The sequence below is a fragment of the Tamandua tetradactyla genome, chromosome 13 (assembly GCF_023851605.1).
Source record: "Tamandua tetradactyla isolate mTamTet1 chromosome 13, mTamTet1.pri, whole genome shotgun sequence".
NCBI classification, from domain to species: Eukaryota; Metazoa; Chordata; class Mammalia; order Pilosa; family Myrmecophagidae; genus Tamandua; species Tamandua tetradactyla.
In genome coordinates, this window is record NC_135339.1 from 57,926,205 (window position 1) to 57,953,606 (window position 27,402).

Sequence of the window (27,402 nt, forward strand, 5' to 3'; positions counted from 1 at the left end):
AAGAGTGCTTTGAAAACTACTGCTTTTTTCTTTCTTTGCTTTGTATATATGCTTTACCATACAATAAAGAAGTTTGAAAAAAATTCAACTCCTTTGGAGCAAAAGCCCTTGAGGAATAAGTGATTAGCACCTCGGACTAGTTAATATAACAACATATTTGGTCACAAGCTTGTGGTGTGACTTTAAACCCATATGCAAATTTTGCCTCAGTGTAAATGCAGACAAGGAAAGATATCACTTTCCTGAATTTTGCTGTACTGCTGAAACTGAAAGCTGGGCAAGTTGCAAAAAAGTCCAAAGTGGAAGTTAAAGTCCCTTCATAATGTGCTGGGTAACAACATAGGGCTAAATCTTTTGTCAGCAACATTCCCTCGTATGGGGACACCCCTTTCTTCAAAGATAATTCCTGTCCCTTAGCCATTAATCATTTCTCCATACAAGCCAAACTACATTTCTCGAGGTTTTTTAATTGTTTATTTTTGATTGTTGTTTATTAAAAGAAACTAATAGACGAACCAACATAAACCCTGAGCAGAAATGAGGGAGGGCCTTTGCCCTTGTAGAGTTTAAGGAACAGGAAGTTTGGCAATAGAAGGAGAAAAGGAGCAGGGAATAGGAGAGGCAGAGGATGGCTGCTGGCGTCAGGGAATGACAGCGGTTGTAAAGAAACACAGTGATGGAAGAGAGAGTCTTTTGGAAGATTCAGAATCCATCTGAGTAAAGAGCAGAAAGGAAGTGCCAGGGACCTCCTCAAACCACCCAGCCCAGACCATTTCTTTAGTCTGCAGGTGACTCTAGCACCCTGTTTGTCCACCCTGGAGCGCTGTGTCTGAGTTTGGGCATCATATTTGAAGAAGGACATGAGCTAGGGTTGGTGACCAGGACAGGCAGAAATCCAGTAATGATTCACCTGCAGCCTCTTGTCCCTGAAGGTGTTCAGATGTAGAGTCCTGGCAGAAGGACTAAGGGATCTCGAGGATCAGATGGAAGTTAAGATCAGAAGAAAAGAAAGATTCCTTCAATCTCTATTGTCCATTGAGTCCAGGAATGGTAGAAGGACCTGAAGCTAAGAAAAGCATTGGAGAGAGGGGGCAGGAAAAGGTCAGAGAGCTTCCCTCAAATACCCGGAGGCTGACACGTGGAGGAGAGGCCAACCTAGCAAGAGGCCCGGGTTCTGGTTTTTGCCCAGCCACTGACTTGGCCACTTGGGAAAGTCATGTACAGCCTCTATATCTCTCCCGTCTCTTTCTCTCACTTGTAAATACAAGAGATGGACCAGGGGCCCAGAAATTCCTTCAGGATAAGTTGATTCTACTTCATTTTATCTTGCCCCCAAGGCTCTTTTGAGGACAGGGTGACAAGATTTTCCATAACACCAACAAGCAAACGTGTCTTCTGGAAAATAAAAAATGAATGGGTGGTAAGGAATTTGAGATCACTGTATGGAGGGGCGGCCTGGATGACTCTCAAGTCCACAGCATCTTGCAAGAGGCACTCTCGCTGCTGTGGCTGTCCCCATGTGTCCTTGTACTTACAGGCCTCAGGGAGCCCCTCCCCCAGATACCCCAGCAGCCCGCCTTCCATCTGCAGCAACTGGAGTGGTCTCTCACTGCAGAGGATGCTGATGGCAAGAGGGTTCTACAGCTCTCATAATTGGAGATGTCTGCAGAAGCCACTGCAGAGCCCATAGATAGTCCCAGGTTTGAACACTCAGCTAGGGTCCCCATCTACACCTGCGCACACACTTCTAGCCCTTTGGCCGCTTGCCCTAGAGGGATGCGATTGGTGTTCTCTGCCTCCTCTTCCCAAAGGCCCTCCTGGTTTGCTGTTCCCTGGAATCAGCAGCCTGGGACCTGATTCTAGCCATGGAAGGAGGTGGGAATTTCATTGGTTCTTTCTCTGACCTCATCCCCTACTTCTACCCCTTCAGTCACCGAGTCTGGCCACGCCAGCCTGCTTATGTTCCTCTGCTTGAAACACATTCATCCATCACATCTTTCATCAATTGTCCCCTTCTCCATGAGGCCTCATCTGGCCGCCTCATTTAAAATCATAGCCCCAATCCCTTTTGCTCCTCTCTTGTTCTTTTAAGAGCATTTATCATACCACATATTTTCCTTAAGTATATTGCCTGCCTTTCCCACTCCATGGGGAAAGCTCCATTGCTTTTTGTCTGTTTTGTTTACCATATGTACACCCGACACCTAGGGAGTGCCTGGCAATAGCAGGCATACAATAAATATCTGTTGAATGAATGAATGCCCTGTAGGGAACTCTTCTTTGGCTTTCAAGCGGAATATGTAGACCATGAGCCTGCTATCACCAGGGACTCCTCGTACACAATACAGCCTCTTCTAACCTCCAGAGGCCAGCAAGAAAACAGTGAGGCTGAGATTAGCTACTGTCCCACTCAATGAGCCAGCATAAGCAAATATAATAAAACTATCACCATTGGCCTTTTCTGTCTCTGCTGCCAAAACACCATTACTGGGCTAGACCTTAGGAGACCTGGGAAAAACTGGCTCTTTGTGCTAAGCAGTCTCCAGGCAGACTAGAAGAGAACCCAAGACTAATGATCCTGGCACCGTGTGATGCGGACGACTCCCCGGTGGCCTCCAACTCTCCCCAAAACCCAATATTCTGTAAAGGCCACAGGAAAAATAAAGCTAAAGAAAAAGTCTGGGAATAGTGTCCGTCCCTAAGTTGCTAGCAAAATTCTAAACGAAAAACACAAAGTCCGGGATGGGTGGAGGTGGCCTGAGGGCGGCCGCGGTCCTTCCAGCGCCCCCTATTGGTGGGCGAGGCCCTAAGAGGCTTTCGCCAGCGAAGACCAGTCGACCCTCCTCCTTCCACCCGCTTCTGAGGTTTCAGAATTGGAGGAAAAGGGGAGAAAGACCCCCAGTGATAAAAGAAAGACCCAGGGCCACTGATAGGGGGGCCGAGAAAACGAGTGGGGGGAGAGGCTGAAGAGTTTCGCGCAAAAAGGCTGGGAGCGGGGACGTCAGAAAGTTGGGGTGGGAAGTTGCCACAGGGAACAGGGAAGAGAGAGAAAGATCACCAGATCCCCTCGCCGAAGCAGCAAACAGACTGGAGAGAGGGCCGGCGCTCGAAGGGAGCAGGGGGCCGCCAAAGCGCGGGAGACGGGAGCGAGGGGCTCGCGAGCCCGGAGGATCCGGGGAGGGACGAGGTCCCTGCAGACCCACCTGAGGCTGCCATGCCGCGGGGCGCAGCTCACATCCCCGGCCCGCGGCGCGCCCGGTGCCCGGTGCCCGGTGCCCGGTGCCCGGTGCGCGGTGCCCGGTGCCGGCTGCCCCGCGGCGTCCCTGGTCGCGGGGCGGAAGGGGGCGCGGGGCTCCGCGCAGGACCAGCCTCTGCTCTGGCGCTTCCTCCCGAAGGACAGCGAGGACTCGCCGCGGGGGCGTGTCCACAGGGGCCCCGCCCGTGGGGATCGTCCCGCGGCACCTGCACCCGCGGCCGTTGGGGAGGGGAAGTGAGAGCCCCACGCGGGCCCGGGCTGCTGACCCCGCTCCCCGTACGCCCCCCTCCGCCCCCCGTAGCCCGGGGAGAGAGCAGAGCGAGGGAGCTTAGCGCCACGTGCGCTCCGCTGCTGGTAAAACCAAGTGACCCCGATCGGCCACTAAAGGCTACCCGAGGTGCAGGGGCGGATGGGTTGGGAGAGGTGATGGGGAGAGGGTTGCGCCGTCCGGCTTCTGGGAGCTGGGGTTGGGGGGTGTAATATGAGCACCAGCTGGCCAAGCCACCTCCTCATCCCCTGGGGCTTTGTTCCTGAGTCACTGCCCCGACAGGAAAGGGGAGGGGGCAGGAAGGGGAAGAGGAGGGAGGCAAGGGACCGGGTCCTGGGTGCTTGGCCCTGCCCTTGAGTACTCTCCGGTGACCTTTCTGCAATTCCTTGGACCTGATATCTTGATGGTATATGAACATTAATTAAAATCTACTATGATTAATATATGACATAATTAGTGTTATATCATAAAACAATTTAATGTGTTGCTTTATACTGAGCCAGGTATTAAATGCCTTACAGGTATTATGACATTGCATCCTCACAACAGCCCTTTGTGGTAGCATCTACCACTGTCTTCATATTAGAGGAGAAACAAGAAGAAACAAGCCATATGAGGCACTCAGACTCCCAGAGATAGTGGATGCTCCACCGAGGTTTAATATCAGGCCTGTCTGATTCTAGAACCAGGGCTCTTGCTTAACCCCAGCTGCCCTCTTTTTGGACCCCTTCCCTTGTCTGTCCCTCTGATTGATCTGAATTGCACACATGCACCCTCAGAGTCCTCAAGGAGCCAGAGTCCAGAGGATGGACCCAGAGAACCCAGATGAATGAAAGACGTGGGAATCAAGTCTAGATGGAAATAAATGAGCTGGATTTAAGAATGGAATTATCAGGAATGAGGCTATGTGTTAGTTTTCTATTGCAGCACAACAAATTGCTACAAAATTAGCGGCCTGAAACAACACATATTTATTATCTTATAGTCCCACAGCTCAGAAGTCTGACCTGGTTCTCAGAGCTAAAATCAAGGTGTCCGCACAGCTGTATTCCTTTCTGGAGACTCTGGGAAAGAATCTGTTTCCTTGTCTTTTTCGGTTTCTAGAGGCCACCCACATTCCTTGCCTCATGGTCCTCTTCTTCCAACTCAAACAGCATTTCTCTGACCCTGCTACCACTGCCATATCTCTTTCTCTGACTCTCTCTTCTGCCTCCCTTTTCTACTTTTAAGGACCCTGGGATTCATTGGGCCCACCCAGATAGAATAGGATAACCTCCCTTAAGGTCACCTTAATGCCATCTATGACCTTAATTTTCCTTGGCCAGGTAGCATAACATGTTCACAGTACTGAGGGTTAGGACTTGGACATCTTGGGGGCTCTTATTCAGCCTACCATAGGCCTGAAACTCCTAAAGAGATGAGCTCCTTGCCTGCCATACCTTACACACATTTCCCAAGTTCAGGAGATCCCCAACCTCTGGACCAGATTAGCTATCCCTGCCCTAAATCATACACTGTCACAGCCCTGTCCTGTTGCTTCATAGAAAGTATATAGATATGTGTATAACTATTTTGATATGTTTCTCCTCTGTTCGACTATAAGCTCCTTGAAGGCAGATTCAAGACTATCTTTTTCACCATGGAACCTCCAGGTCCTGGCACCAGCCCTGGCACAGAGAATATGCTCCAAAAGCATTTGTGTAATGAGTGAATTAATTAATTAATTCAACCAGAACACGCTTAAATTTGAGATAGAGGACAGAAGGGACTTTCCAGGCACTAAAAATCTTGAAACCCTAAGCTTAGAGGATTCAAATACTTTCCTTTTGTGTTCATTCCTACTGAGGGTGCATTCATCCATTCGAGGTCATCTCCCCTAGCACCCAACTATTCAAATGCATGGTCCTCCCTTCCAGCTCCAGGTATTAGGGAGTGAGGGCTCTTACCTGTTTGCTAACCAAGAGGATCTGAATAACTTTTAACCAAAAGGACACTTAAATATAAGCTTGTTAGACTATTAGAGGGCATCTGCCAAATGCACATAAGGTGTTAGATCAGCGTTCCAAACCCTGAGAACTCCTACTGCTACAAAGCCCTGACCTCTGGAATTTGGCCAGGAAGGGGACTCAGAAGCCAACACTCCTTTTGGTGAGATGGCATTACTAGTCTCCAATGCTGGCAATTCCACTCCATTTCTTTATATAACAGGTGGGGTCAGATTGGGAGTGTTACTGTCTATTTTCTTTTTCTTTTAGTTTCATTACCAATGTTTATTTTCAATCACTTTAGCTTACTTTAGTCCATGCAGTTACCCAGGTTTTAGTATAATCTTATGCAATGATGTTTTCAGAAAATGTAAGATTAAAATTCAAGTATTGTTTAAATATATTTTCTCACAGCATGTTACAAATTAATTTTTCTAGAACTATGGAAACAAATCTGTAAATCCGTTCTTTGTAAAAATAAAATATAGTACATTTTACAACTTTTGGTTGCATATGTAGTGTTAGTGTCAATCAAGCAAAAAAGATAGAATGAATTCAAAAAAGGAAGTTCTTTCCTGGTCCATGCACTGCCCCCCTGCCCCCACAAATGGAAGTTCTTCCATAACTATTAGAAATAAAACTGTCTTGATTTTAAGTTATTTTAATACACTTAATTCAATTACAGGTTTGCATTCCAAATAAGCATCCTTTTCCTTTACCTGAGAATATTGTAAATATTGCCTTTAGAAGCCTGCAAAAATCAGAAGTAAAAGCTATAAGTAGCGGGTGCCATTTTTCCCTCTAACTTCTACAGGATCAATGCAGAAAATCAAATGCTGAAATTTGGATATATCAGCTGTGACTTAATTATTTTTGAAAATGATGATCTTGGGGGAGTTTTTTAATTTTCTCCTGCTTCCAGAGGAACCTATGTTATAAAAGTAAGTATGAAGGAAACTTCAATACACTTTGTACTCACAACCTCAAAAGAATGATATTGAGAAGGATTTGAATGTTTGTGAATTTTTGTTTTCTTTTAAGGAAGGAGAATCTGTAGAGCTTCACATCATCCGAACCATGGGAACTCTCATTAAGCATATTCTACACTGCTGGACAGAACCAAGAGATAGCAATGAATTCTATGGAAACTCAGGGGTACTAGAATTTAAACCTGAGGAAAGAAAGATTGTAATCACCTTGCTAACAAGATTGGATGGGATACCAGAGGTATGAGATTTTATTTTTTCCATGTGTTTTTATGGAAATTTATGGTATCTAGCATATTATGAATACAAATACTTAGAATATTGGCAGGGAGAGACAGGGAAGAAGTAGAGAAGAAATAATAGAGCAGTACTTATTATGTTTGAGGACAAAAAGGTCAAAACCAGTTATAAGGTTAATTCAAATCTGAATGGTACATTTTTTTTAACTTTTTTTACTGTATAGTATAACATATATGCAAAGCAAAGAAATAAAAAAGCAATAGTTTTCAAAGCACTCTTCAAAAAGTGGTTACTGGATAGATCCCAGAGTTTCTCATGGGTTACCATACGACCCTCTCATATTTTTCCTTCTTGCTGCTCCAGAATATAGGAGGCTAGAAGGTGTAAATACTTTTTTAATCATTGCAAGCGACTTCTTTTTTCTTTCTTTTTTTTTTTTTGTGAACATTAACATATACACCAAAAAGCTATAAATTTCCAAGCACAGCACCACAATTAGTTGTAGAACATATTTCAGATTTTGACAAGGGTTACAATTCCACAATTTTAGGTTTTTACTTCTAGCTGCTCTAAAATACTGGAGACTAAGAGAGATATCAATTTAATGATTCAGCATTCATATTCATTTGTTAAGTCTTATCTTCACTGTGTAGCTCCACCATCACATTTGATCTTTCCATGCCTCTCATTGGGGTTGTTTGGGCTATGGCAATTCTAAAATTTTTGATAATGGAAGGGTCTGTAACTTATTTGGGGTAGGGAGATGAAACTATCTGATGTTCTGGAGAGGGTGGGCTAGGTTTCAGGACTTATCTGGACCAGGGACCCATCTGGAGGTTTTTGGAAAGTTATTCTAGTGCCTGGAACCCTTGTGGAATCTTATATATTGCCCTAGGTGTTCTTCAGGATTGGCTGGAATGGTCCTGGTTGGGGGTTGGCAGGTTGTGATAGGTAGCAAGGTCTAACTGAAGCTTGCATAAGAGCAACCTCCAGAGTAGCCTCTTGACTCTATTTGAACTCTCTCTGCCACTGATACTTTATTAATTACACTTCTTTTCCCCCTTTTGTCAGGATAATTGTTGATCCCATGGTGCCAGGTCTGGCTTCACCCCAGGGAGTCAACTCCCACGTCGCCAGGGAGACTTTCACCCCTGAATGTCATGTCCCATGTAGGGGGGAGGGCAATGATTTCACTTGCAGAGCTGGGCTTAGAGAGACTGAGGCCACATCTGAGCAACCACAGAGGTCCTCCAGAAGTAACTCTTAGGCATGCCTATAGGTAGTCTAAGCTTCTCTGCTACCTACATAAGCTTCACAAGAATAAGCCTCATGATCGAGGGCATGGCCTGTTGATTTGGGCGTCCTTAAAGTTTGACAACAGTATCAGGGGATTCCCTGATGGTAAGGTTTAATAGTTCCATAGTCTTTCTCCCATCCCTCAGGGGACTTTGCCAATACTTTTTGGTTATCTGGTTAATGTACTTTAGGATGTTTCCAGGCATTGCAATAATCTATACAGGATTAAAGGACCTCTTTCTCATTCTGTTCTTTCTGTGTTTCAGTTGTTCAAATGAGCTATACAGATAGGTTGAATTAGGTTATGCACTACAGAAGATTTCAGTTCCAGATCAAATAAACCTTTCTTCCTTTGGTCTCAAAGAGTATGTGTGGTTCTAAAATATAGACACTGTCTTCCTTACCTCCATGTTCTGAATTATTTTAACCCCAACCTGTTCGGCTTCATTCTTATCTCTAAATATCAGGTTATGTATATAAAACAGCCTCTCAAAATCCAGAAATAATAATCACCACTCCAGACTTAATGTGTTTGCTCTAAAAGCCTACAATCTAGGCCCCTGTTTTCTTTTTTCTTTCCTTTTTTTTTAACATGGGCAGGCACCGGGAATCAAACCCGGGTCCTCTGGCATGGCAGGTGAGCATTCTTGCCTGTTGAGTCACCGTGGCCCACCCTAGGCCCCTGTTTTCTTATAAGCATTTTCTAAAGGTGACCATAGCATTGTTGTTTTTTTGTTTCTGGCTTAGTTTGTCTCACCAAATGTCCCACATGTTCATTCACATCATTGCATGCCTCACGACATTGTTCCTTTTTGTAGTAGCACAGTGTCTGTTTGGTTTTGCACCTCTGTTTTATGTTTTTTCTAGAATGGAGGGGGCAGTGGGTGCCCCATCAAAGGGCCCCACTCCGCCTCTGTGCATTGACTGTCCTGGACAGGTTCTGTGATCAGTCCTCCAGCCCCGGTCAGCATGCAGATGGACTCTAGGCAGTATGGAGAACCTCAACTTGGTTACTACTCTGCAGTCTTGTTTGGTATGGCAGACAGGAAGTGCCAGAGAGAGGAACACATCATCCAAGGTATGAAGGAGAGGGAAGGGAGCAAGAAATCCCTTTTTCTGACAACTTCAAGATACAATTTCATTATCTCTCAGGCTTGGCACATGGGTATCAAGGTCTCACTTGCTAGGACAAAAGGTAGAGAGGCATGCCACACTGAATGTTTAGAAGATAAATGTCAGCTTCTAGGGGTGTGTACATTGAATGGTGAATATATATCTATATTTGTATATCTATTTATGTACAAACAATATGTAAATATATAACAAAATAATAATGACAAACATTCATGTATCAGACACTGTTGTATGTGCTTTTCCCATAGTAATTCACCTTAATTCTCTTAACTACCCTATGAGGAAGGTACTATCAGTATAGATATTTTTACAGATAAGGAGGTTAAATAAGTTTTTTTCCAGGAGCACATAGCTAGTAAGTGGCAGAGCTGAGTTTTGAACCCAGAATTCTAGCTCCCCAGTCCATGCTTCTTCCCAGGAGATGAGGTGGGAAATGCTTGAAGCAGGTCCTGTGAACTAGGGCCCCACAAGTCACCATTGGCCTGGGTTGACATCACCTCCCACTGCAGTTGGGCAGACAATAGCTCTATGTCACAGGTGAGTTCCCCTGCTCTTCCGGGAGTACCTTACCCTCACGAAGCATGACCCTCAAGGAAGGGCCTCTCTTAGAGCTCCCCCAGCCTGCCTCCCTGTCAATGTCCCATTAGACTAGGGGCCTCTTGAGGGCAGGGCTGTGTCTCATTCACCACTGCCTCTCCAGTTCCTAGCACAGGGCCTAGCACACACCAGGTGTTCAACAAGCATTAGTTGTTTATTTTTAAATCATCAAGTCCAGCCTACCCATTTTCGAGATGAGGATTCTGACACATGGGTTAAATGGCCTGCCCAAGATCTTACCCAAGAGGCTTGTTCTTTGCTTTGTTCAGGAAATCAAGGAGACTCAAGCACAGTCATGCAGAACGTGTAGACTGTGTCAAGGCTGGGCTTATACAGGGCACACCTCGAAAGACAGGCAGGGTGAAGTATCTTAAGCAGGGGCAAGAGGAAAAGTTTGAGGGTACCAGATGCCTGGTTATGCCTTGGAAACACCCTGGATTTATGACAACCACCTCCCTTGCCACCTGTACCTCACCCTTTGTTTCTTAGTAACAGAATCCTAATTTTATTTGGGGGCAGCAATACACCCCCTTAAAAGACCCCATTCTCAGCCTCTCTTACAACTTAGAGGAAATTGATAAGATGTAGATGGAAGTCATTGGTTGAAGCATCCCAATGCCCCATGCTCCTCTCTGTAGGAGACCTAACTCTGCTGACAGACATGCTTTCTGCCTTTTTGCCTTTCTTTTAGTCCTGCCTGGAACATGAATGGAAAGGCTGGAGATCCAACCGCCCTCTTGGATCATGAGATATACTTGTTGGATGGAAACCACATTTTAAGAACAGTAGAGCAGAAAAATGAGCAGACCTTGGTTCTCTACTCACCGTGGAGCTTCCAAACAAACTACAGGATTCCCACCTCAGACTTTTATTGAAAGATAAATAAATGCATCTCTCTCTCTTATAAGCTACTACTATTAGGGTTTTCTGCTATGCATAGTCACACCTAATTCCTTACCAAGTTGGAAATGGAAATTATATTTATCAGAAACTGACTATAATCCATGAACTTTCTTATGTTCTCTCAGTTGATTTTCACAACTGATGTAATTCTGCATTTTAGGCATTATCTTCACAACGAAGAAACTTAGATTGAGTTGTTAAATAATTTATCCAGAATCATTCAGTAGGTACCAGAACTGGAATTCAACCCCAGGTCAGTCTAAGTCCAAAGTCCATGATATTTCTATAGTACCCTGACATACTGAGTGTCTTCCAGAGAGTTCATGTAGAACTACATCCTGAAGACATGGGGGGGCTTTGAAATGGGGGTCACCTTTGAATCCTCAGCACTTCAAGCTGTGTGCAGATGGTAGCTCCATTCGTGCATGAAAGCAACTCATGCACATTTTCTCCTACTTCTGCCTTATGAGGTGCTGAAGCAAAAAGCCCAGGCAGCCGTGATAAAAAAATTTTAAGTCTTGGTCATATAGACTTTTAGAGTGTTGGAGCTGGAAAATACACTAAAATATTAGACACGTGGAAACTGAGGCCAAGAGAGGCAGAGTGACTTTTCTAACTTTATACATTGATTTGGAGGCAGAACCAGAACCGGAATCCTGGTCTTGATTTCTAGCCTAGTGCTTTTTTTGCTGTATCTTACCACCTATTTTTTTCCCCCATCAATAAATTTTAAAAGCAAGTATAGAAATTTTATCTTGATCTAATGTTTTAACTTTGTAGTTCTTTCCCATAAACTCTACAACTAGCTCCTAGAAGGTTAAATCAACCTTGAATCCTGTGATAAACCCTACTTGGCCATGATATATCACCCTTTTGTGGGTGTGTGTGTGCAGCAACAGGATTTTTAATATACATGTTATTTCTTATGGTGATTAGAAAGTTTTGAGAACATATAAATAAATAAAGCTTAGTAATGTAGTATTATCCTTTTTATGTGTTACTGATTTGCTAATAAGCTTTTGCTAAAGGCTTTTCATCTATGTTCATTGGGGGCTATTGGTCTATAATCTTTTTTTGTAATGTGTTTTTGTTAATTTGGGGTATTGGGTTAATCCAGCCCCCTAAAAAATTAGTTTGGAAATATTCTCTTTTCCTCTATTTTCTTATAGAGAAAAATTGGCATTATTTGCCTTAAACATTAAATAGAACAAACCAGTAAAACCAACCAAGCTTAAGCTTTCCTTTATGGAAAGGTTTTCGCTAACAATTTTAATTTCCTTAATCGATATAGGGCTATTTAGAGTTGACATTTCATCTTGTGTTAGTTTGAGTAAATTGTATTTTTCAAGGCAATTGTCCATTTCATTTAAGTTTTTAAATTTACTGACAGGAAGTCATTCATAATATTTCCTTATTATCGTTTTAATGTCTGTTGAATTTGTAATGATAGTCCCTCTTTCATTTCTGATATTGGTCATTTGTGTTCTCTCTTTCCTCTCTCTGAATCAGTTTAGATAGATATTTATCAACTTTATTGATCTTTTCAAAAAACCAGATTTTGGTTTTGTTAATTTTTCCATGGTTTAGTTTCTACTTCATTGATTTCTGATTTTAGCTTTATTATTTCCATCTCTCTGCTTACTTTGGGCTCACTTTGCCCTCCTTTATCTAACTTCCAAAGGTTGACCCTTCATCATTGATTTATTCCTATCCTCTTTTCTCACACAGGCATTTAAAGGTATAAATTTTCACAAAAGTAATGTTTTAACCGCATGTATTTTCATTAAAATTTAGTTCAAAATATTGTCTAATGTCCCTTGTGATTTCTTTTTTTGAGCCATGGATGATTTGAAAGTTAGTTAATTTCCAAATATTCATGATTTTTTAAAAGATTATTGAGTTCTAACTTCATTCCATTGTGAATGCGATGAATGCACAGCTGTGTGGTGATATTGTGAGCCACAGCGTGTACACCAGGTTTGGACTACGTGTGTGTGATTTCTCAGTAGAAATATATTTTCAAAAAATCTCCAACTATGTGGAATTTTCTGTTTCCTTTTAATTCTGTCAGTTTTTGGTTCACGTTTTTTGAAGCTCTGTTATTAGACATTCTTAGGCATATACACATTTATGATTGTTATGTCTTTCTGATGAACTGACCCTTTTGTCTGATAAATACTCTTTGTAAATAGTTTTATCTCTTTATTTCCGGTAATGGTTTTTATCGTGAAGTCTACTTTATCTGATCTAATATGGCCATTTTAGCCTTTTTATGCTTACCGTTTACATGGTATAAGTTTCTACCCATTTAATTTCAACCTACTATTTTATCTTAATATTTTACTTATATTTCCAAGGTAGACAACACATAATTGGGTCTTTCTTTTCTTTATCCATTCTGACAACCACTACTTTTCTATTGGAGTAGTTGGTCAATTTATATATAATCTAATTATCGATACGGACAGTTTTAGGGCTACCATTGTGCTACATGTTTTCTGTTTGCCAACCCCCTCCCCCTTTTTGTTCTTTTGCTCCTGTTCTTCCTTTCCTATTTGTGTGTTAATTGGATTTATTTAAGAATTCCACTTTAATTTATTTATTAGCTATTTAGGCATACCTCCTCAATTAATTGTTGGTGGTTGTTCTAGGGATTAAAATACATGTCCTTAATTTTTTACAATCTTCTTAGAGTTAATATGGAGCCACTTTTCCAAAATGTGAAAAGTTTGCAACCATTTAGACCCATTTACTCTTCCTCAACTCCTTTATGCTATAGTTGTCATGTACACATAATGTATACATGTGACATAAATCCAACAGAATAATGTTACAATTTTTGCATGCATTAAATATTATCTTAATGCATATTATTTTTTAAAGATAGCCTTTTATATTTACTATTTCTGGTTGTTCTTTTCTTCCTGAAGAACTGAATTCTCATCTGGTATCATTTCCCTTCAGCTTGATAAACTTCCTTTAACATTTCTTGCATTGCATGTCAGCTGGCAATGAATTATCTAAGTTTTTGTTTAATTGAAAAATCTTTATTTTACCTTCATCTTAAAGGGTTTTGCTGGATATAGAAATCTAGGCTTAGTTTTATTCTTTCAGAATTTTATGGGTATCATTCCACTGACTTATGGCCTCTGTTATTTTTTTCTACTTTTTTTATTATATTGTATAACATATATACAAAGCAAAGAAATTTTTAAAAAGCAATAGTTTTTAAAGCACTCCTCAACAAGTAGTTACAGGACAGATCCCAAAGTTTGTCATGGGCTGCCATACCATCCTCTCAGATTTTTCCTTCTAGCTGCTCCAGAATATAGGAGGCTAGAAGGTTTAAATATTTTTTATCACCACAATCAACTTTTTTTCTTTCTTTGTTGTGAAAAATAACATATATACAAAAAAGCAATAAATTTGAAAGCACAGCCCTCAACTAGTTGTAGAACATATTTCAGATTTTGACATGGGTTACAATTCCACAATTTTAGATTTTTACTTCTAGCTGCTCTAAAATACTAGAGATAGATGAGATATTAATTTAATGATTCAGCAGTCATATTCATTTGTTAATTCCTACCTTCACTGTATGACTCTACCACCACCTTTGAACTTTCTATCCTTCTCTTTAGGAGTTGCAGCTGTGGCCACTCTAGCTTTTTCACGTTGAAAAAGTCTATTACTAATAAGGGGTAGGGAGATGGAACTATCTGATGTTCTGGAGAGGCTGGGCCCTCTAGGTTTCAGAACTTATCTGGTCCAGGGACCAAACTGGAGGTTATAGGTTTCTGGAAAGTTACTCTAGTGCATGGAACTCTTGTGGAATCTTATAAATTGCCCTAGGTGTTCTTTAGGATTGGCTGGAAGGGTCCTGGTTGGGGGTTGGCAGATTATGATAGGTAGCAAGGTCTACCTGAAGCTTGCGTGAAGGCAACCTCCAGAGTAGCCTGTCAACTCTATTTGAACTCTCTCTGCCACTGATACTTTGGCATCTATTATTTTTGATGGTCAATAGGCATTTGAATCATTGTTCTCTTATATGTAATGTGTCATCTTTCTCTAACTTCTTGCAATATTTTCTCAGTACTTTGTTTTTCAGCAGTTTGACTATAATGAACCTAGATATGGTTATATCGTATTTATCCTGCTTGAGGTTAACTGAGCCTCTTGAATCTGTAATTGTATGTCTTTTACCAAATTTGGGGAAAGGTCAGCATTTACTTATTTAAATGTATTTCTGCCCCACTCTCTCTCTCTCTCTTTTCTTCTGGGACTCCATTAACACATGCACTATTTTATATTGTCCCATACATCATTGAATCTGTTCATTTTTTCACATCTTTTTGTAATGTGTTCTTCAGACTGAAGAATTTCTATCGATCTATTGTCAAGTTCACTGACTCTGTTGTCATCTCCAAAATGCTATTAAATCCAGTCAGTGAGTTTTTATTTCAAATATGATATTTTTCAGTTCTAGAGTTTCCACTTGGTTCTTTATTAATATTTCTGTATTAATATTTTCTATTTGTCAAAACTCCTGTCTGCTAATTCTAACATATACTTCATGTTAAACTCAGTCTTTGTTGATTGCCTTTTCTCTAGATATGACTTCCATTTTCCTATTTCTTCATATACCTAGTAATATTAGATTGTACCCCAGATAACCTACCTGTAGAGACTCTAGATTTTATGTTCCTCTGAAGAGTTTTTTTGTTTTTCTTTTTAAGAAGGCAATCATCTTTGCTGGACTCAAATTGCAAATTTGGCTTTCCCCACTGTATTACTTAGGGTTCTCTAAAGAAACAGAATCAACAGGAAATATCTATAAATATATAATTTATGAAAGTGTTTCACATAACCATGGGAATGTAGAGTCCAAATCTGTAGGGCAGGCTGTGTAGCTGATGATTCCAATGGAGGGTCTGGATAATCTCCACAGGAGAGGCTCACTGGCCAAAGCAGGAAGAGAGCCTGTTTCTTCTGAATCCTCTTTTAAAGGCTTCCAGTGATTAGATTAAGCATCACTCATTGCAGAAGACACTCCCCTTCGCTGATTACAAATGGAATGAGCTGTGGATGCAGCCAATGTGATCATGATTTAATTCTATGAAATGTCTTCATAGCAACAGACAGGCCTGCCCTTGCCCAACCAGACAAACAGGTACCACCACCTGGCCAAGTTGACACATGAACCTGACCATGACACCCACGGTGGTGGGCAGCAGCAGAAATCTCTGTTAAGTTCTTTTAGCCTTATCTGGGCTGCTCAGAGTCTTCTCTGCACAGGTATAGTTCAATAAACCATCAGACTGTGTGACTGTGAAAACCTTGTGTTTTAGTTTGCAAGCTACCAGAATGCAATATACCAGAAACAGAATGGCTTCTAAGAAGGGGAATTTATTAAGTTGCAAATTTATAGCTCTAAGCCCATGAAAATGTCCAAATTAAGGCAAGGCTATGAAAATGTCCAAATTCAGACCCAACAAGAGGTTACCTTCACTCAAGAAAGGCTGATGAAGTTCAGGGTTTCTCTCTCAGCTGGAAGGGCCCATGGTGAAGTCTGCTAGCTTTCTCTCCTCGCTTCTTGTTTCATGAAGCTCCCCTAGGGGCATTTTCCTTCTTCATCTCCAAAGGTCTCTGGCTGTGTGGGCTCTAAAACTTCTTCCAAAATGATTCCCTCTTAAAGGGCTCCAGTAAGCAACCCCACCTTGAATGGGTGGAGACACACCTCCATGGAAACCATCTAATCAAAAGTTACCACCCACAAATGGGTGGGTCACATCTCCATGGAAACAATCAGAAAGGTCCTACCCCTAGCAATATTGAATAAGGATTAAAGGACATGGTTTTTCTGGGGTACATAATAGCTTTCAACTGGCATACCTTGTATCTGATGCTCCTTTTATTCAGGTTATGGACCAATGGGTAAAAAAACTATAGATTAAAAAAATAAATAAATAATAGGGGGGATAAAGGTAAAATAAATTGGGTAGATAGAAATACTAGTGGTCAGTGAGAGGGAGGGATAAGGGGTATGGGATATATGAGTTTTTCTTTTTTCTTTTCATTTCTTTATCTGGAATGATGATGCAAATATTCCCAAAAAATGCTCATGGTGATGAATACACAACTAAGTAATGATATTGTGAGTAATTGATTGTATATCATATATGGCTATATGTGTGTGAAGATACGTCAATAAAAATACTTTTAAAAAAAAAAGAGTCAAACTCCAAAGAGTTTGGAGCTCTTTTCTCTGCTCTCTCCTTTCTGGGATCTTCCCCTCTCATTTTCCAGAGGTCATATCCTTTGGTTCTTCAAGATAGGCTGTCTATGTTCATTGTACTTTTAGCTGTCCCGTAAGCTACAGACTGCGGTCTGCCCCCTGGCCAAAAAATAAGAAAGAAAGAAAAACTGTAGAACTGGAAAACCTAGTGTTGTTCCTTTGTTTAAGTGTTGTCTTTGGTATCTGCCTGCTTTTTTCCACTCTCCGATGCCTTTTGGTATTTATTTTTGTCTGTTTTTCCCAGAGTTATAGTGCTGTCTGTGGGAGGGCTGCTAAGGTAGGAGCTACTTCATTGTCAGAAAGTAGACCCACCAGCGTTTTGAACCCAATAAAAAGACAGATACACTGGACAGTTGCCTGAGGCACCACTCTGAAAGGAATGCTAAAGCATCACAGGAATAAATCAGATACACTGTGCTGATTAACTCACATTTCCACATGTGACTCTCCTTGTACAGTAGATGAAAGACAAAAAAAGTCCTTTCATCCAGACATGCTTCTAAATCAATGTACATATGTCTAACCCAATCCTTTAAAAAGCTATATAATACTCTGTTGTAGACATACCATAATTTCTCAACTCTCTTCTATTGATGGAATTTCATCTTAAATTCTTTTTTTTCTCAGATTAGGTGCTTCATTTTGCCCAACAACCTATGCTCCAATAAATTTCCTTGCACATATATCTTTATGTGCTACTGCTATTCTCTCTGTAGGGTAGATTACAAAAAGTGATGTTGTTAGATAAGGGATATGTGCAACTTTTAACAGCTAGCATTATAATACTTTCCAGAGAAGCTGTAGAAAATCACGTCCCATATTCACATATCCCATATTGATATCTCACCAATCCTTTTCACTTTTGCCACTCTGATGGATCAAAAATGCTACATACATTATTGGGTTAACTTGAATTTCCTTGAATACCAGTGAGGTTCAGCATCCTTTCACATTACTGATGATTTAGCCTTTTTTTTGTAGAAGGGCCTATTGATATGCCTTCTCTACTTCTAATTTAATTGATTGACTCCTTTTTAAATTGAGTTGTAGGAGCTAAAGTAACAGTCACCCTTTGCCATATATATTCTAAGTGTTTACTATAGTCTATCATTTGCTTTTTTTTTTTTTTTACTTTGTTTATGGTTTCTTTCACTATCTAGGAAAAAAGAAAAAGGTAAAAAAATGTTAATTTTAAAGAAGTGATGTATGACTATCATTTTTAGGTAGTGACCCTTAGGATTTCTTGGTTTTCTTTTTGGTTTCAGATGGTCTTCCTTACTTTGAGATTTTACAAATAATTCCTCAAATTTTTTCTAATATTTTTATTTTTCACATTTAAACTTTTAATCCATCTGGAGTTTATTTTTTGCATATGATGTGGGGTAGAAGTGTTTTTCTCCAGATGGATAGTTTTGCCAGCACCTTTTATTAAATAAATCGTCTTTCTCCCTCTAAACAAAATGTCCAACCTATTTATATCAACTTCCCATTTGATTTTTTTCTGATTCTACTTGCATTGTTTATTCTTGTGTTATACATATGGTTTTATTATAGTAGCATTGTAGTAAGTTTTATTATATGGAATATAAGATAGGAATTGTGTTTACTGCTGTAATATAAATATAGATAACAGAAGTTTATACAAGATTTAAGTTTATTTCCTTCCTATAAAGGAAGTCTGGTGCAGTAAATCCAGGGTTGACATGATCGTTCTATGGTTATCAGGAACCCAGGCCCTTTTTATCACTCTGCTCAGCCAGCATTAGCAGTGGTTTTCACTCTCCCTGTGTTCCACGATGGCTGCTAAGCTATAGCAGTGAGTTCCTTATTCCAGGCAAGTAGTAAAAAGAGTGGGAAAGGGCCCAAAGGGCAAAATGCCAGCTGTCTGACCTCCTTTATGGGAGATTTTCTGAAAGTCTCACCTAACTGATTTGCTTATACCCCTACCTGAAAGGGATGCTGGAAAATAAAGCCTTTTAGTTGCTGACTATCGAGTATCAGCCATTTTGGAAGATAGTTTTAACCACATCTAGTAAGGTAAACCCTCCCCCCATAGTCTTTTTTTAAAAATTGTTTATTCTCAGCCTTTTGAAAATAATTGACTTGATTTTTTTAGAGCAGTTTCATATTTACAGAAAAATTGAGCAGATAGTACAGAGTTCCCTCTTCCCTCACACACACATGTAACAGTTTTCCCTATTATTAACAACTTGGATGTTAGAATATTACACTTGTTACCATTAATAAGCCACTACTGACACAGTAATATTAACTAAAGTCCATAATTTGCATTTAATCACTCTTTGTACTGTACATTTCTATTGGTTTTGATGAATACATAATATCATCTATCCAAGATTGCAGTATCATACAAAATAATTTTACCGCACTAAAATCCCTCTTGCTTCATTTTTCTCCCTTCAGCCTCCCGAATTCCTGGCAACCATTATCTTTTTAATGTCTCTATAGTTTTCTCTTTCCCAAAATGTCACACTATATGTAGCCTTTTCAGACTGGCTTCTTACACTTTGTAATATGAACTTAAGTTTCTTCCATGTCTCTCTGTGGCCTTGATAGTTCTCTTTTAATTACTGAATAATATCCCATTGTGTGAATGTATCATAGTTTGTTTATCCATTCACCTATTGAAACTCTCTGTGGTTGCTTCCATCCTTTGGTGATTATGAATAAAGCAGCTATGAACACTTCTGTGCAGATTTTTTGTGTGGACACAAATTTTTATCTTAATTGGGTAAATACTCAGAAGCACAATTGCTGGACTAGATGTTAAGATTATGTTTAGCTTTGTAAGGAACTGCCAAGCTGTCTTCCAAAACGGCTGCACAATTCACTGCATTCTCAGCAGCAGTAAAAGAGAGTTTTCTGCTCTACATCTTCATCAGCATTTGGTATTTTCAGTTTTTTAGACCTTATCCATTCAGATGGGTGTGTAGTGGTATCTCATTGTTGTTTTAATTTGCAATTCCCTAATGACATATGATATTGAGCATCTTTACATATATTTATTTGCCATCTGCATATTTTCTTTGGTGAGATATCTGTTCATATCTTTCGCTCATTTTTAATTGGGTTATTTGTTTTCTTATTGTTGACTTTTAAGAGTTCTTTACACATTGAAGATGCCAGTCCTTTATCAGAAATGTGGTCTGTGAAGAACCAACTTTTGGTATTGTTGATTTTCTCTAGCATTTTCCTGTTTTGAATTTCGTTGATTTCTGCTCGATTTTTTTATTATTTCTTTTCTTCTGCCTGCTTTAGGTTTATATTGCTATTCTTTCCATACTTAGGGTGGGCGCTTAGATGAATGATTTTAGATCTTTCTTATTTTTTAATATAGTGGCAATAAATTTCCCACCTCAGCACTGCTTTCACTGCATCCCACAAATTTTGATAAGTTGTATTTTCCTTTTCATTTTAATTTCCCTTGAGACTTCTTTAGCTAATGTGTTATTTAGAAGTGTGCTGTTTAGCCTCCGAATATTTGGGGATTTTCCAGCTCTGTTTCTGTTATTGATTTCTGATTTAATTCCACTGTGGGCTGAGAGAGTTCTCTGTATGATTTCTCCTCTTTGAAATTTATTAAGCTGTGTTTATGTTCCAGACATTTATGTTTATATGAATTTTTAATGTCTTATTTTATTTCCTCTTTAGAGAAAATGAAATACCAAAATGCTGATCATTTTTAAGGCTATATGATAAAGGACAAGGCGGTTCATTCTATTATTCTCTACATTTTTGCACATGTGAAAATTTTTATAACAAAAACTTTTTTAGAATACCAAAACCATACCATGTATAGGGCATATTACAGTATTAGTAATGTGTAGGCATCGCTGTCCATGAACAACACAGTTTGAGGTTTGTGTCTCTTCATCTTCAACTCCTTCCTCTCCAGACACTCTCTCCCCTTATGATTTAAACATGCTCAAGTGTCCCTCCATCTTTCTCTTCCACTTCTCAGCTTTGACTGTTTGATCTGTTACTTCTTGTATTCTTTTACCCTGACTTCTGGGCCACTATATCTTCTGGTTTTCCTCTAATCTCTCTGGCCTCTACTTTGGTCTCCTCTGTGAACAGTTTTTAACTGCCTGCCCCATATATGCCAGTGCACTCAGGGTTCTATCTCAAGCCCTCTCTTCTCTTCTGATCTCTTCAAGACAGTCCATGTTCACTTACCATCCAGATGCTGCTGATTCCAAAGTCTATAATCCCAATCTGGTGCTTTCTCATGAATTCCAAACGCATGATTCCAAAAGCTGGCTAGATGCTTAAAGTTAACTATTTATAAAACTTAACTCCATAAACCCAAGATGTTCCCACTTTGGCGTAGCGCACCAGTGCCCACCCACCATCTAGCCAATGACCCAAGCCAAAAGCCTGGGTCATCCTCTCTTCCTCCCTCTCCTTCACCACACAAGTCCAGTCTCTATGTCCAATTAATATGACTTTCTTACTGCTTTGATTGTATTCCTTTCCATCATTACTGCCCCATATCCCAATTCAGGCCACCATCTCCTCGTCTTTGTGTCCCTACATCTGCTTCCTAATGAGTTTTTCTTCTTCACCAGAATGAATGATCTTTCCAAAATACCAATCTGTTGCCTTTTTAAGTCCTTCCAATTAATCTTCATCACAGATTTTAATTCCTAACTACCTTGAGCTATTTCCCATCCCTCTCTCTACTCCCCCACCCCCAACAACAGCAACCATGCTCTACTCAAATTCATTTACTGTTCTCGTGAATCGTCTATTTCACCCCACCGTGCCTCTGCACCATTGCCCCCTCCCCCTTTCCCCAGAACTTAGGTCAGGGATTCCCTCTCGGAGCATCTTCCTCAGATAATCTGCACTTTGGTTCCCTGCCCTCCTCTACGTGCCCCTCTCCCTTGCTTACTCCAGCTTGCATCACTCTATGATGAATTCTACTGTTTGTCTCCCTGTATTAGTCAGGGTTCCCTAGGGAAACAGAACCAACAGGAGATATCTGTAAAAATGAAATTTTATAAAAGTGTCTCCCTCAACCGTGGGCATGCATAAGTCCAATTCTGGAGGGCAGGCCGCAAACTGGCAATTCTGATGAAAGTCCTCAGTAAATCCCCCAGGAGAAGCTGGCTGGCTGAAGCAGAGAGAGAGATTCTCTCTTCTGCCTTCTCTTTTAAAGCCTTTGATTGATCAGATTAAATGCCATGCATTGTGGGAGACACTCCCCTTAGCCAACTGCAGATATAATCCGCCATAGATGCAATCAACATGCTGATGATTTAATAGACCAGTCTTCTGGTTATTAACCAGCCACAAAATGTCCTTTCAGTAATGGTTAGGCCAGTGCTTGCTTGACCAGACAACTAGGCACCATCACTTGGTCAAGCTGACACACAGACCCAACCATAACACTCCCCTGTGAGACAGAGAGCTGCCGAGGGCCTTGACTGTGCCTTCTACCCCACTGGAACTCCACTACCTGAGCAGGGCCAAGGACATAGTAAGTTTACAGAAAATGTTTGCCAAGTAAATGAATAAATGCCTGAAGCCAGGAACAGATGGAGAAAAGAGGCAGAATGTGGGAAAACAAAAGGAATGTTTGCTTGCTTTTAGTCAGAAGATGGAACACTTGGGCGCTATGGTCCCTTTTTCGAACACTCTTAAATATTGATTATGCTAAATAATACATAATTTAAATATATTGTTTATATAGAGCTATGTTAAATAAATATAAGGCTTTAAACTAAATCAGGTACTTTCTTATACTCGATTCTCAGATAAACAATGACTGGGACCAACAATTTATGAAAAGTTATGGGACAAACACTTAATATTAAATACATTCTTTTTATGGAAAACATAATATAATAATGAAAAACCTTAACATAAAACTGTATATGGTATAGTGTATCCATTGGTTAAAACTATAAGTAGATGAAGAAGCTATTGTCTCCTGAAGCCTTCTCTGAAGGGTCCCCGGAGGGTCTTCTTTACTCTGGGACTCTGGCTCCTCTGCTTTCCTTCCCCTAGTGGTTGGATCTGGTCCTAATAGCAGGGCTCAGGCCAAGTAAATATTCCCACCCACCCACCCAATGGGCTTGGTGCTGTTAGTTTTGTGGGTCCATAATGTCCTCCTTCTCTCGGGCACTTTCGACCTTCAAATGTCCTTGAAGTTCCTGCCATGACTTGTCTGAGCAAATGCTCCTTTTCAATTTAGATTTCCTGCAAGTCTTCCTACCCCTCTCCTTCAGCCTGTCCTGTGATTTCCAAGGGCTTAAGGCACAGCTTTTTCCATGTCTGGTCAACTCTCCAGTAGAAGCCCCCCCAAATAATCAGCCAACCTGCGTCCAGCAAAGTTAATGATTGCTTGTAAATTATATATACCCTTTTTAATATCCTTGTTTTTGTTTTGTTTTGTTTATAATCATTCTAATAAATTTCCAGCCACATAGCTGGCTAGAAAACTATATATACACTGAAATTTCCTCCTGGATTTGTGATTTCCCTCCTCAAATTATTCAAACTCCCAAGATGCTGAGCATTAAAGGTCTCCTTGCATCCCCGCTTGTAGAACTCAGCAGCCTGCCCGCAGACCTTTCAACACTTCCCCTTTTTGGCCCTGCATCACGCCTGAGCTGCAGACCGCCTCTGACAGCCACGGCTCCCTGCCTCGCTCGACCACAGCTTTGCCTAACAATGTCTGCTTCCTGGCTCTTGAAACAGTTCACTCCTCTTTGCTTCTCAATCACTTTCCTCTTTACCTGCTTCTTTTTTTCTCGTAAATACCCTCCCACTCCCTTCTAGCCAGGCAGGACTGAAAGGGGTTGGAAGAGAACTCGGGCTCAACTTGTCCTTTTTTCCCTTCAATCCTTTGACACAATCTGCACAGATTTCCCTCACTTTCGCCCACATTTTATTTATTTTCCAATTTTGTTGTTGCTATTATCATTTTAATTTTTCATATAAAACTAATGCATTAGGAAAGAGTTGGTAGGACAAGCCCTAATTGAGGGTTTTAGAGGGGTTAATCTTCCTGGATATTGACTGGGACTAGCTTAAAAACATGAGAAAGAACTGGAAAAACCCGTTGCATCTCCTTTACGGTCCTCCTCTTCCCCAGATATTCTCTTAAATGCACAAAAGAGCAGTGTGAGCCTGGTGCTAATTATGATCCTTTAGAGGCACTGAGCCTGTGTTAAATTTGCGTTCAGTGTATCTGAATGGAATAAAATCCAGGAAACTACAGAACAAGAGGGAAAAAAGAGAATACTGCATACTTATTGTAGAAAAGTTAAAATACAGGAAAGGCAAAAGGCAAAAATAAAAATAAATTGCAGTCTTATTAGTCAGCAATAGCACTGTAATGATACAATCCTTTCTGGCTTTCTTTATGTCCACATAAAACACAGGTCCGCTGAGCCTCATCTACAATTCCAGAAGATAAAACCCTCTAGAGATACCAGGTTGTTTTGCTTGTTTTCTAAGTTGGCAGCCAATCCATTTGGCTTCACAACTTGATCCAAACTGATGTGACACTCCTTATAATCTTTGGTTACCCTACTTAATGTGAACATGCATTTGTTTCACTGCAGAAACTTAAATATGTTTAATTGTGAGGTGCTTCCTTAGACATACCGGGGGTGTTCCATATTAGGCACCCTCTTAAAATCTGAAAAATTTTTAACTCCAAAACACATCTGACACCCCAGGAGTCAGAAATGTGGACCTAAATGTTAAAAAGAAGTGATAATATGCATCCCATCAATTGACACTACAAATATAAGTTCTTGCATGAGCTACCTCAAAGGTATGAATCTTCTACAAAGAGTCAAAATAGAGGGCTATGGGAGAAAGCTATTTTTGCATGCTATGGTTTATGTTTAACAGGAAGAAAGCAACACTACCACAGCAATACCAGGGGTAAATAATTGGGGGAAAGGACTATAGTTAAGGAAACTTTTGGATTTTCTAAAGTGAAGGTATGTTTATCAGTTATTTTTCTCTCTGGAGCAATCAAAATTGTCTAAAATTGAGAGTATTGATGACTGTAAAACTAAGTGAGGCTAATGTGAGACATGGACTGTTACTTTGAACATTACCCTTGATGCCCAATGGATGGAGATGGCTGAAGGGCACACTGACTGAGAAGCAGAAAGGCGAACTGTGGTGTATACCTAGGATGGAATATTGTGCAGCTACAGAAAGGAACAAAGTCGAGCAAGGTGAATGAAGCTTGGGGACGTTATGTGGTGAAAATAAGTCAGAAACAAAAGAACAAATATCGTATGGTCTCTTTTAGAAAATATGTATAAGAAAATTGAGATTCAGATTGTATGCTCTTATAGCAGTCATATTTAGTCCAGAGCTGTTGTTATTTCTAGACCTTAAGATGCTGTGCTATATATGTATGATCTGGTATTGCCCTGTATATTAGCTAGAATTCTCCAGAGAAACAAAACCAGCAAGAGATATCCATAGATATAAAATTTATGAAAGTGTGTCTCACGTAACTGTGGGAATGTAGAGTCCAAGGTCTGTAGGGCAGGCTGCAAGCTGGTAACTGATGAAGGCCCTCAACAAACTCTCAGGAGAGGCTGGCTGGACAACAATGGGAATGGAAGAATCCAGAATCCATAAGGCAGGCTGTGAAGCTGCTGACTCTGATGAAGGGTCTGGATGAACTCTACAGGAGAAGCTTGCTGACTGAAGCAGGAAGAGTGACTCATTGCAGAAGACACTCCCCTTAGCTGATTATGAACACAATCAGCTGTGGATGCAACCAATGTAATTATGATTTAAGTCCATGAAATGTCTTCATAGCAACAGACAGGCCAGTGCTTGCCCAACCAGACAACCAGGCACCACCACCTGGCCAAGTTGACACATGAACCTGACCATGACACCCTGGAACTACGAGTTGGAGTTGGAAGCTCTGAAAGTCAGCATTGCTACATACCACAACTGTTAAAGAAATGGAAGGAGATCATCCTTCAGCTACAGATAAAAATGAAGCAGACTGGGTCAGGACTAAGGTAAATCAAAACACAAGGGTAAGGGTGGCATTGTCTGTATTTTAGAACGTCACCTGCTATATGACACCGAAGGAAGAGAGGTTTATTCTGTCCAAAACCTAAATTTTCTGTAGCACATAATCTAATTCAACCTGTCTGGACAGCTCATTTAAACAACCCAAACACGTGGAGCCCAGAATGGAATGAGGGCTTGTAATTCTGTATAGCCTAAGGTAATACCCACATACATCCCAAAGTAGGTTGAGCAGATAATTTAAAAGTATTGGGAAAGTCCTTTGAAGGACTGGGGGCAAAAATATAGAAGTATTAAACTTTACCAGTGGTGAAAGCCTGAATACTGTCTCAAGTGTTAGGGACTCCCTCATCAATAGGCCAAGCCCTTGAACTGTTTTTTTTTTTTAGAAATCTTCACACACATACAGTTCATACATAGTATATAATCAGTGGCTCACAATATCATCACATAGTTGTGTATTCATCATCATGATCATTTTTAGAACATTTGCATCACTCCATGCAATAAAAAGAAAAAGAGAAAAGAAAAAATTCAAATATACCATACCCCTTATCACTCTCTCTCACTGACCACTAGTATTTCAATCTACCCATTTTTTTTTACCCTTTATTCCCCTGGTTTGAAAGTATTAATGTACCATAGAAAAGCTATGTTTTAGTTCTGATCCAATCTTGTGGGAGCAGCCCTTTCTCTTAATCCTCATTCAATACTGTAGGTTGGAAATTTGATTCGATTATCTCCACAGAAATATGGCACACCCAATTTGATTAGATGGAAAGGTGATTCCACCCATTCCAGGTGGGTCTTAATTAGTTTACTGGAATCCTTTAAAAGAGGAAACATTTAGGAGAGAGCCAGAAATGACAGAGCAGACAGAAATTTCAGAGCAGGCCTGACACAGAATCCAATACTTAGAGAACAGAGACATGGATGCTGGGGGATGCTTAGAGCCCAGGAGACATTGCTATGAGATGTCAAGCAAGCCAGAACCTGGAGAGAGCCAAGGGAAGCCAAGAATTGAAAGCCAACCTTGGAGAAGCAAAGTGAGGAACCCCACAGGAACAGAGGCTGAAGGCATCAGAGCCCAGGAGCAAGGGACCAGCAGATGCCAGCCACATCACTACCCAGCTGACAGAGGTGTCCCAGACTCATTGGTCTTCCTTGAGTGAAGGTAACCTCTTGTTGGTGCCTAAATTTGGACACTTTCTCTCCCTTAGAACTGTAAACTTGTAATTTATTAAATTCCCCTTTTTAAAAGCCATTCTAAGGCGGTGCGACCGTGGCTCAGTGGCAGAATTCTTACCTGCCATGCTGGAGACCTGGGTTTGATTTCTGGAGCCTGCCCATGCAAAAAAAGAATGAATAAACAAAACATGATACATATACAAGAT

At 40.6% G+C, this 27,402-nt stretch overlaps 2 protein-coding genes and 1 long non-coding RNA gene across 11 annotated transcripts in view; 2 read left to right on the forward strand and 1 right to left on the reverse strand.

Annotated features, from left to right (window-relative positions):
- Window positions 1–3,287, reverse strand: part of PIK3AP1 (phosphoinositide-3-kinase adaptor protein 1) — a 123,862-nt gene extending 120,575 nt beyond the window's left edge. The window contains exon 1 of the mRNA XM_077125603.1: window positions 3,204–3,287. Coding sequence (XP_076981718.1) covers window positions 3,204–3,216 — 13 coding nt within the window. The 5' untranslated portion in view covers window positions 3,217–3,287. The remainder of the gene's footprint in view (window positions 1–3,203) is intronic.
- Window positions 3,288–3,490: 203 nt separating this feature from the next.
- Window positions 3,491–11,398, forward strand: LOC143654072 (uncharacterized). 2 transcript variants are annotated; one of them, XR_013161658.1, is made up of 5 exons: window positions 3,491–3,653; window positions 6,324–6,450; window positions 6,551–6,736; window positions 8,899–9,109; window positions 10,454–11,398. It is a non-coding gene; the product is annotated as an uncharacterized LOC143654072 (long non-coding RNA). The 2 variants fall into 2 exon arrangements; XR_013161659.1 differs by having other exon boundaries at window positions 8,969–9,109.
- Window positions 11,399–25,789: 14,391 nt separating this feature from the next.
- Window positions 25,790–27,402, forward strand: part of LOC143653172 (uncharacterized) — a 42,136-nt gene continuing 40,523 nt past the window's right edge. For 5 of the 8 annotated variants that reach the window (XR_013161138.1, XR_013161141.1, XR_013161139.1 and 2 more), the window contains exons 1-2: window positions 25,790–25,995; window positions 26,927–27,182. Coding sequence is in view for 1 of the 8 variants with exons in the window: in XM_077124399.1 (XP_076980514.1) it covers window positions 25,936–25,995 (60 nt within the window). In the remaining 7 variants the exon portion in view is untranslated. The remainder of the gene's footprint in view (window positions 25,996–26,926; window positions 27,183–27,402) is intronic. The other 3 variants (XR_013161144.1, XR_013161142.1, XM_077124399.1) reach the window with 1 other exon arrangement.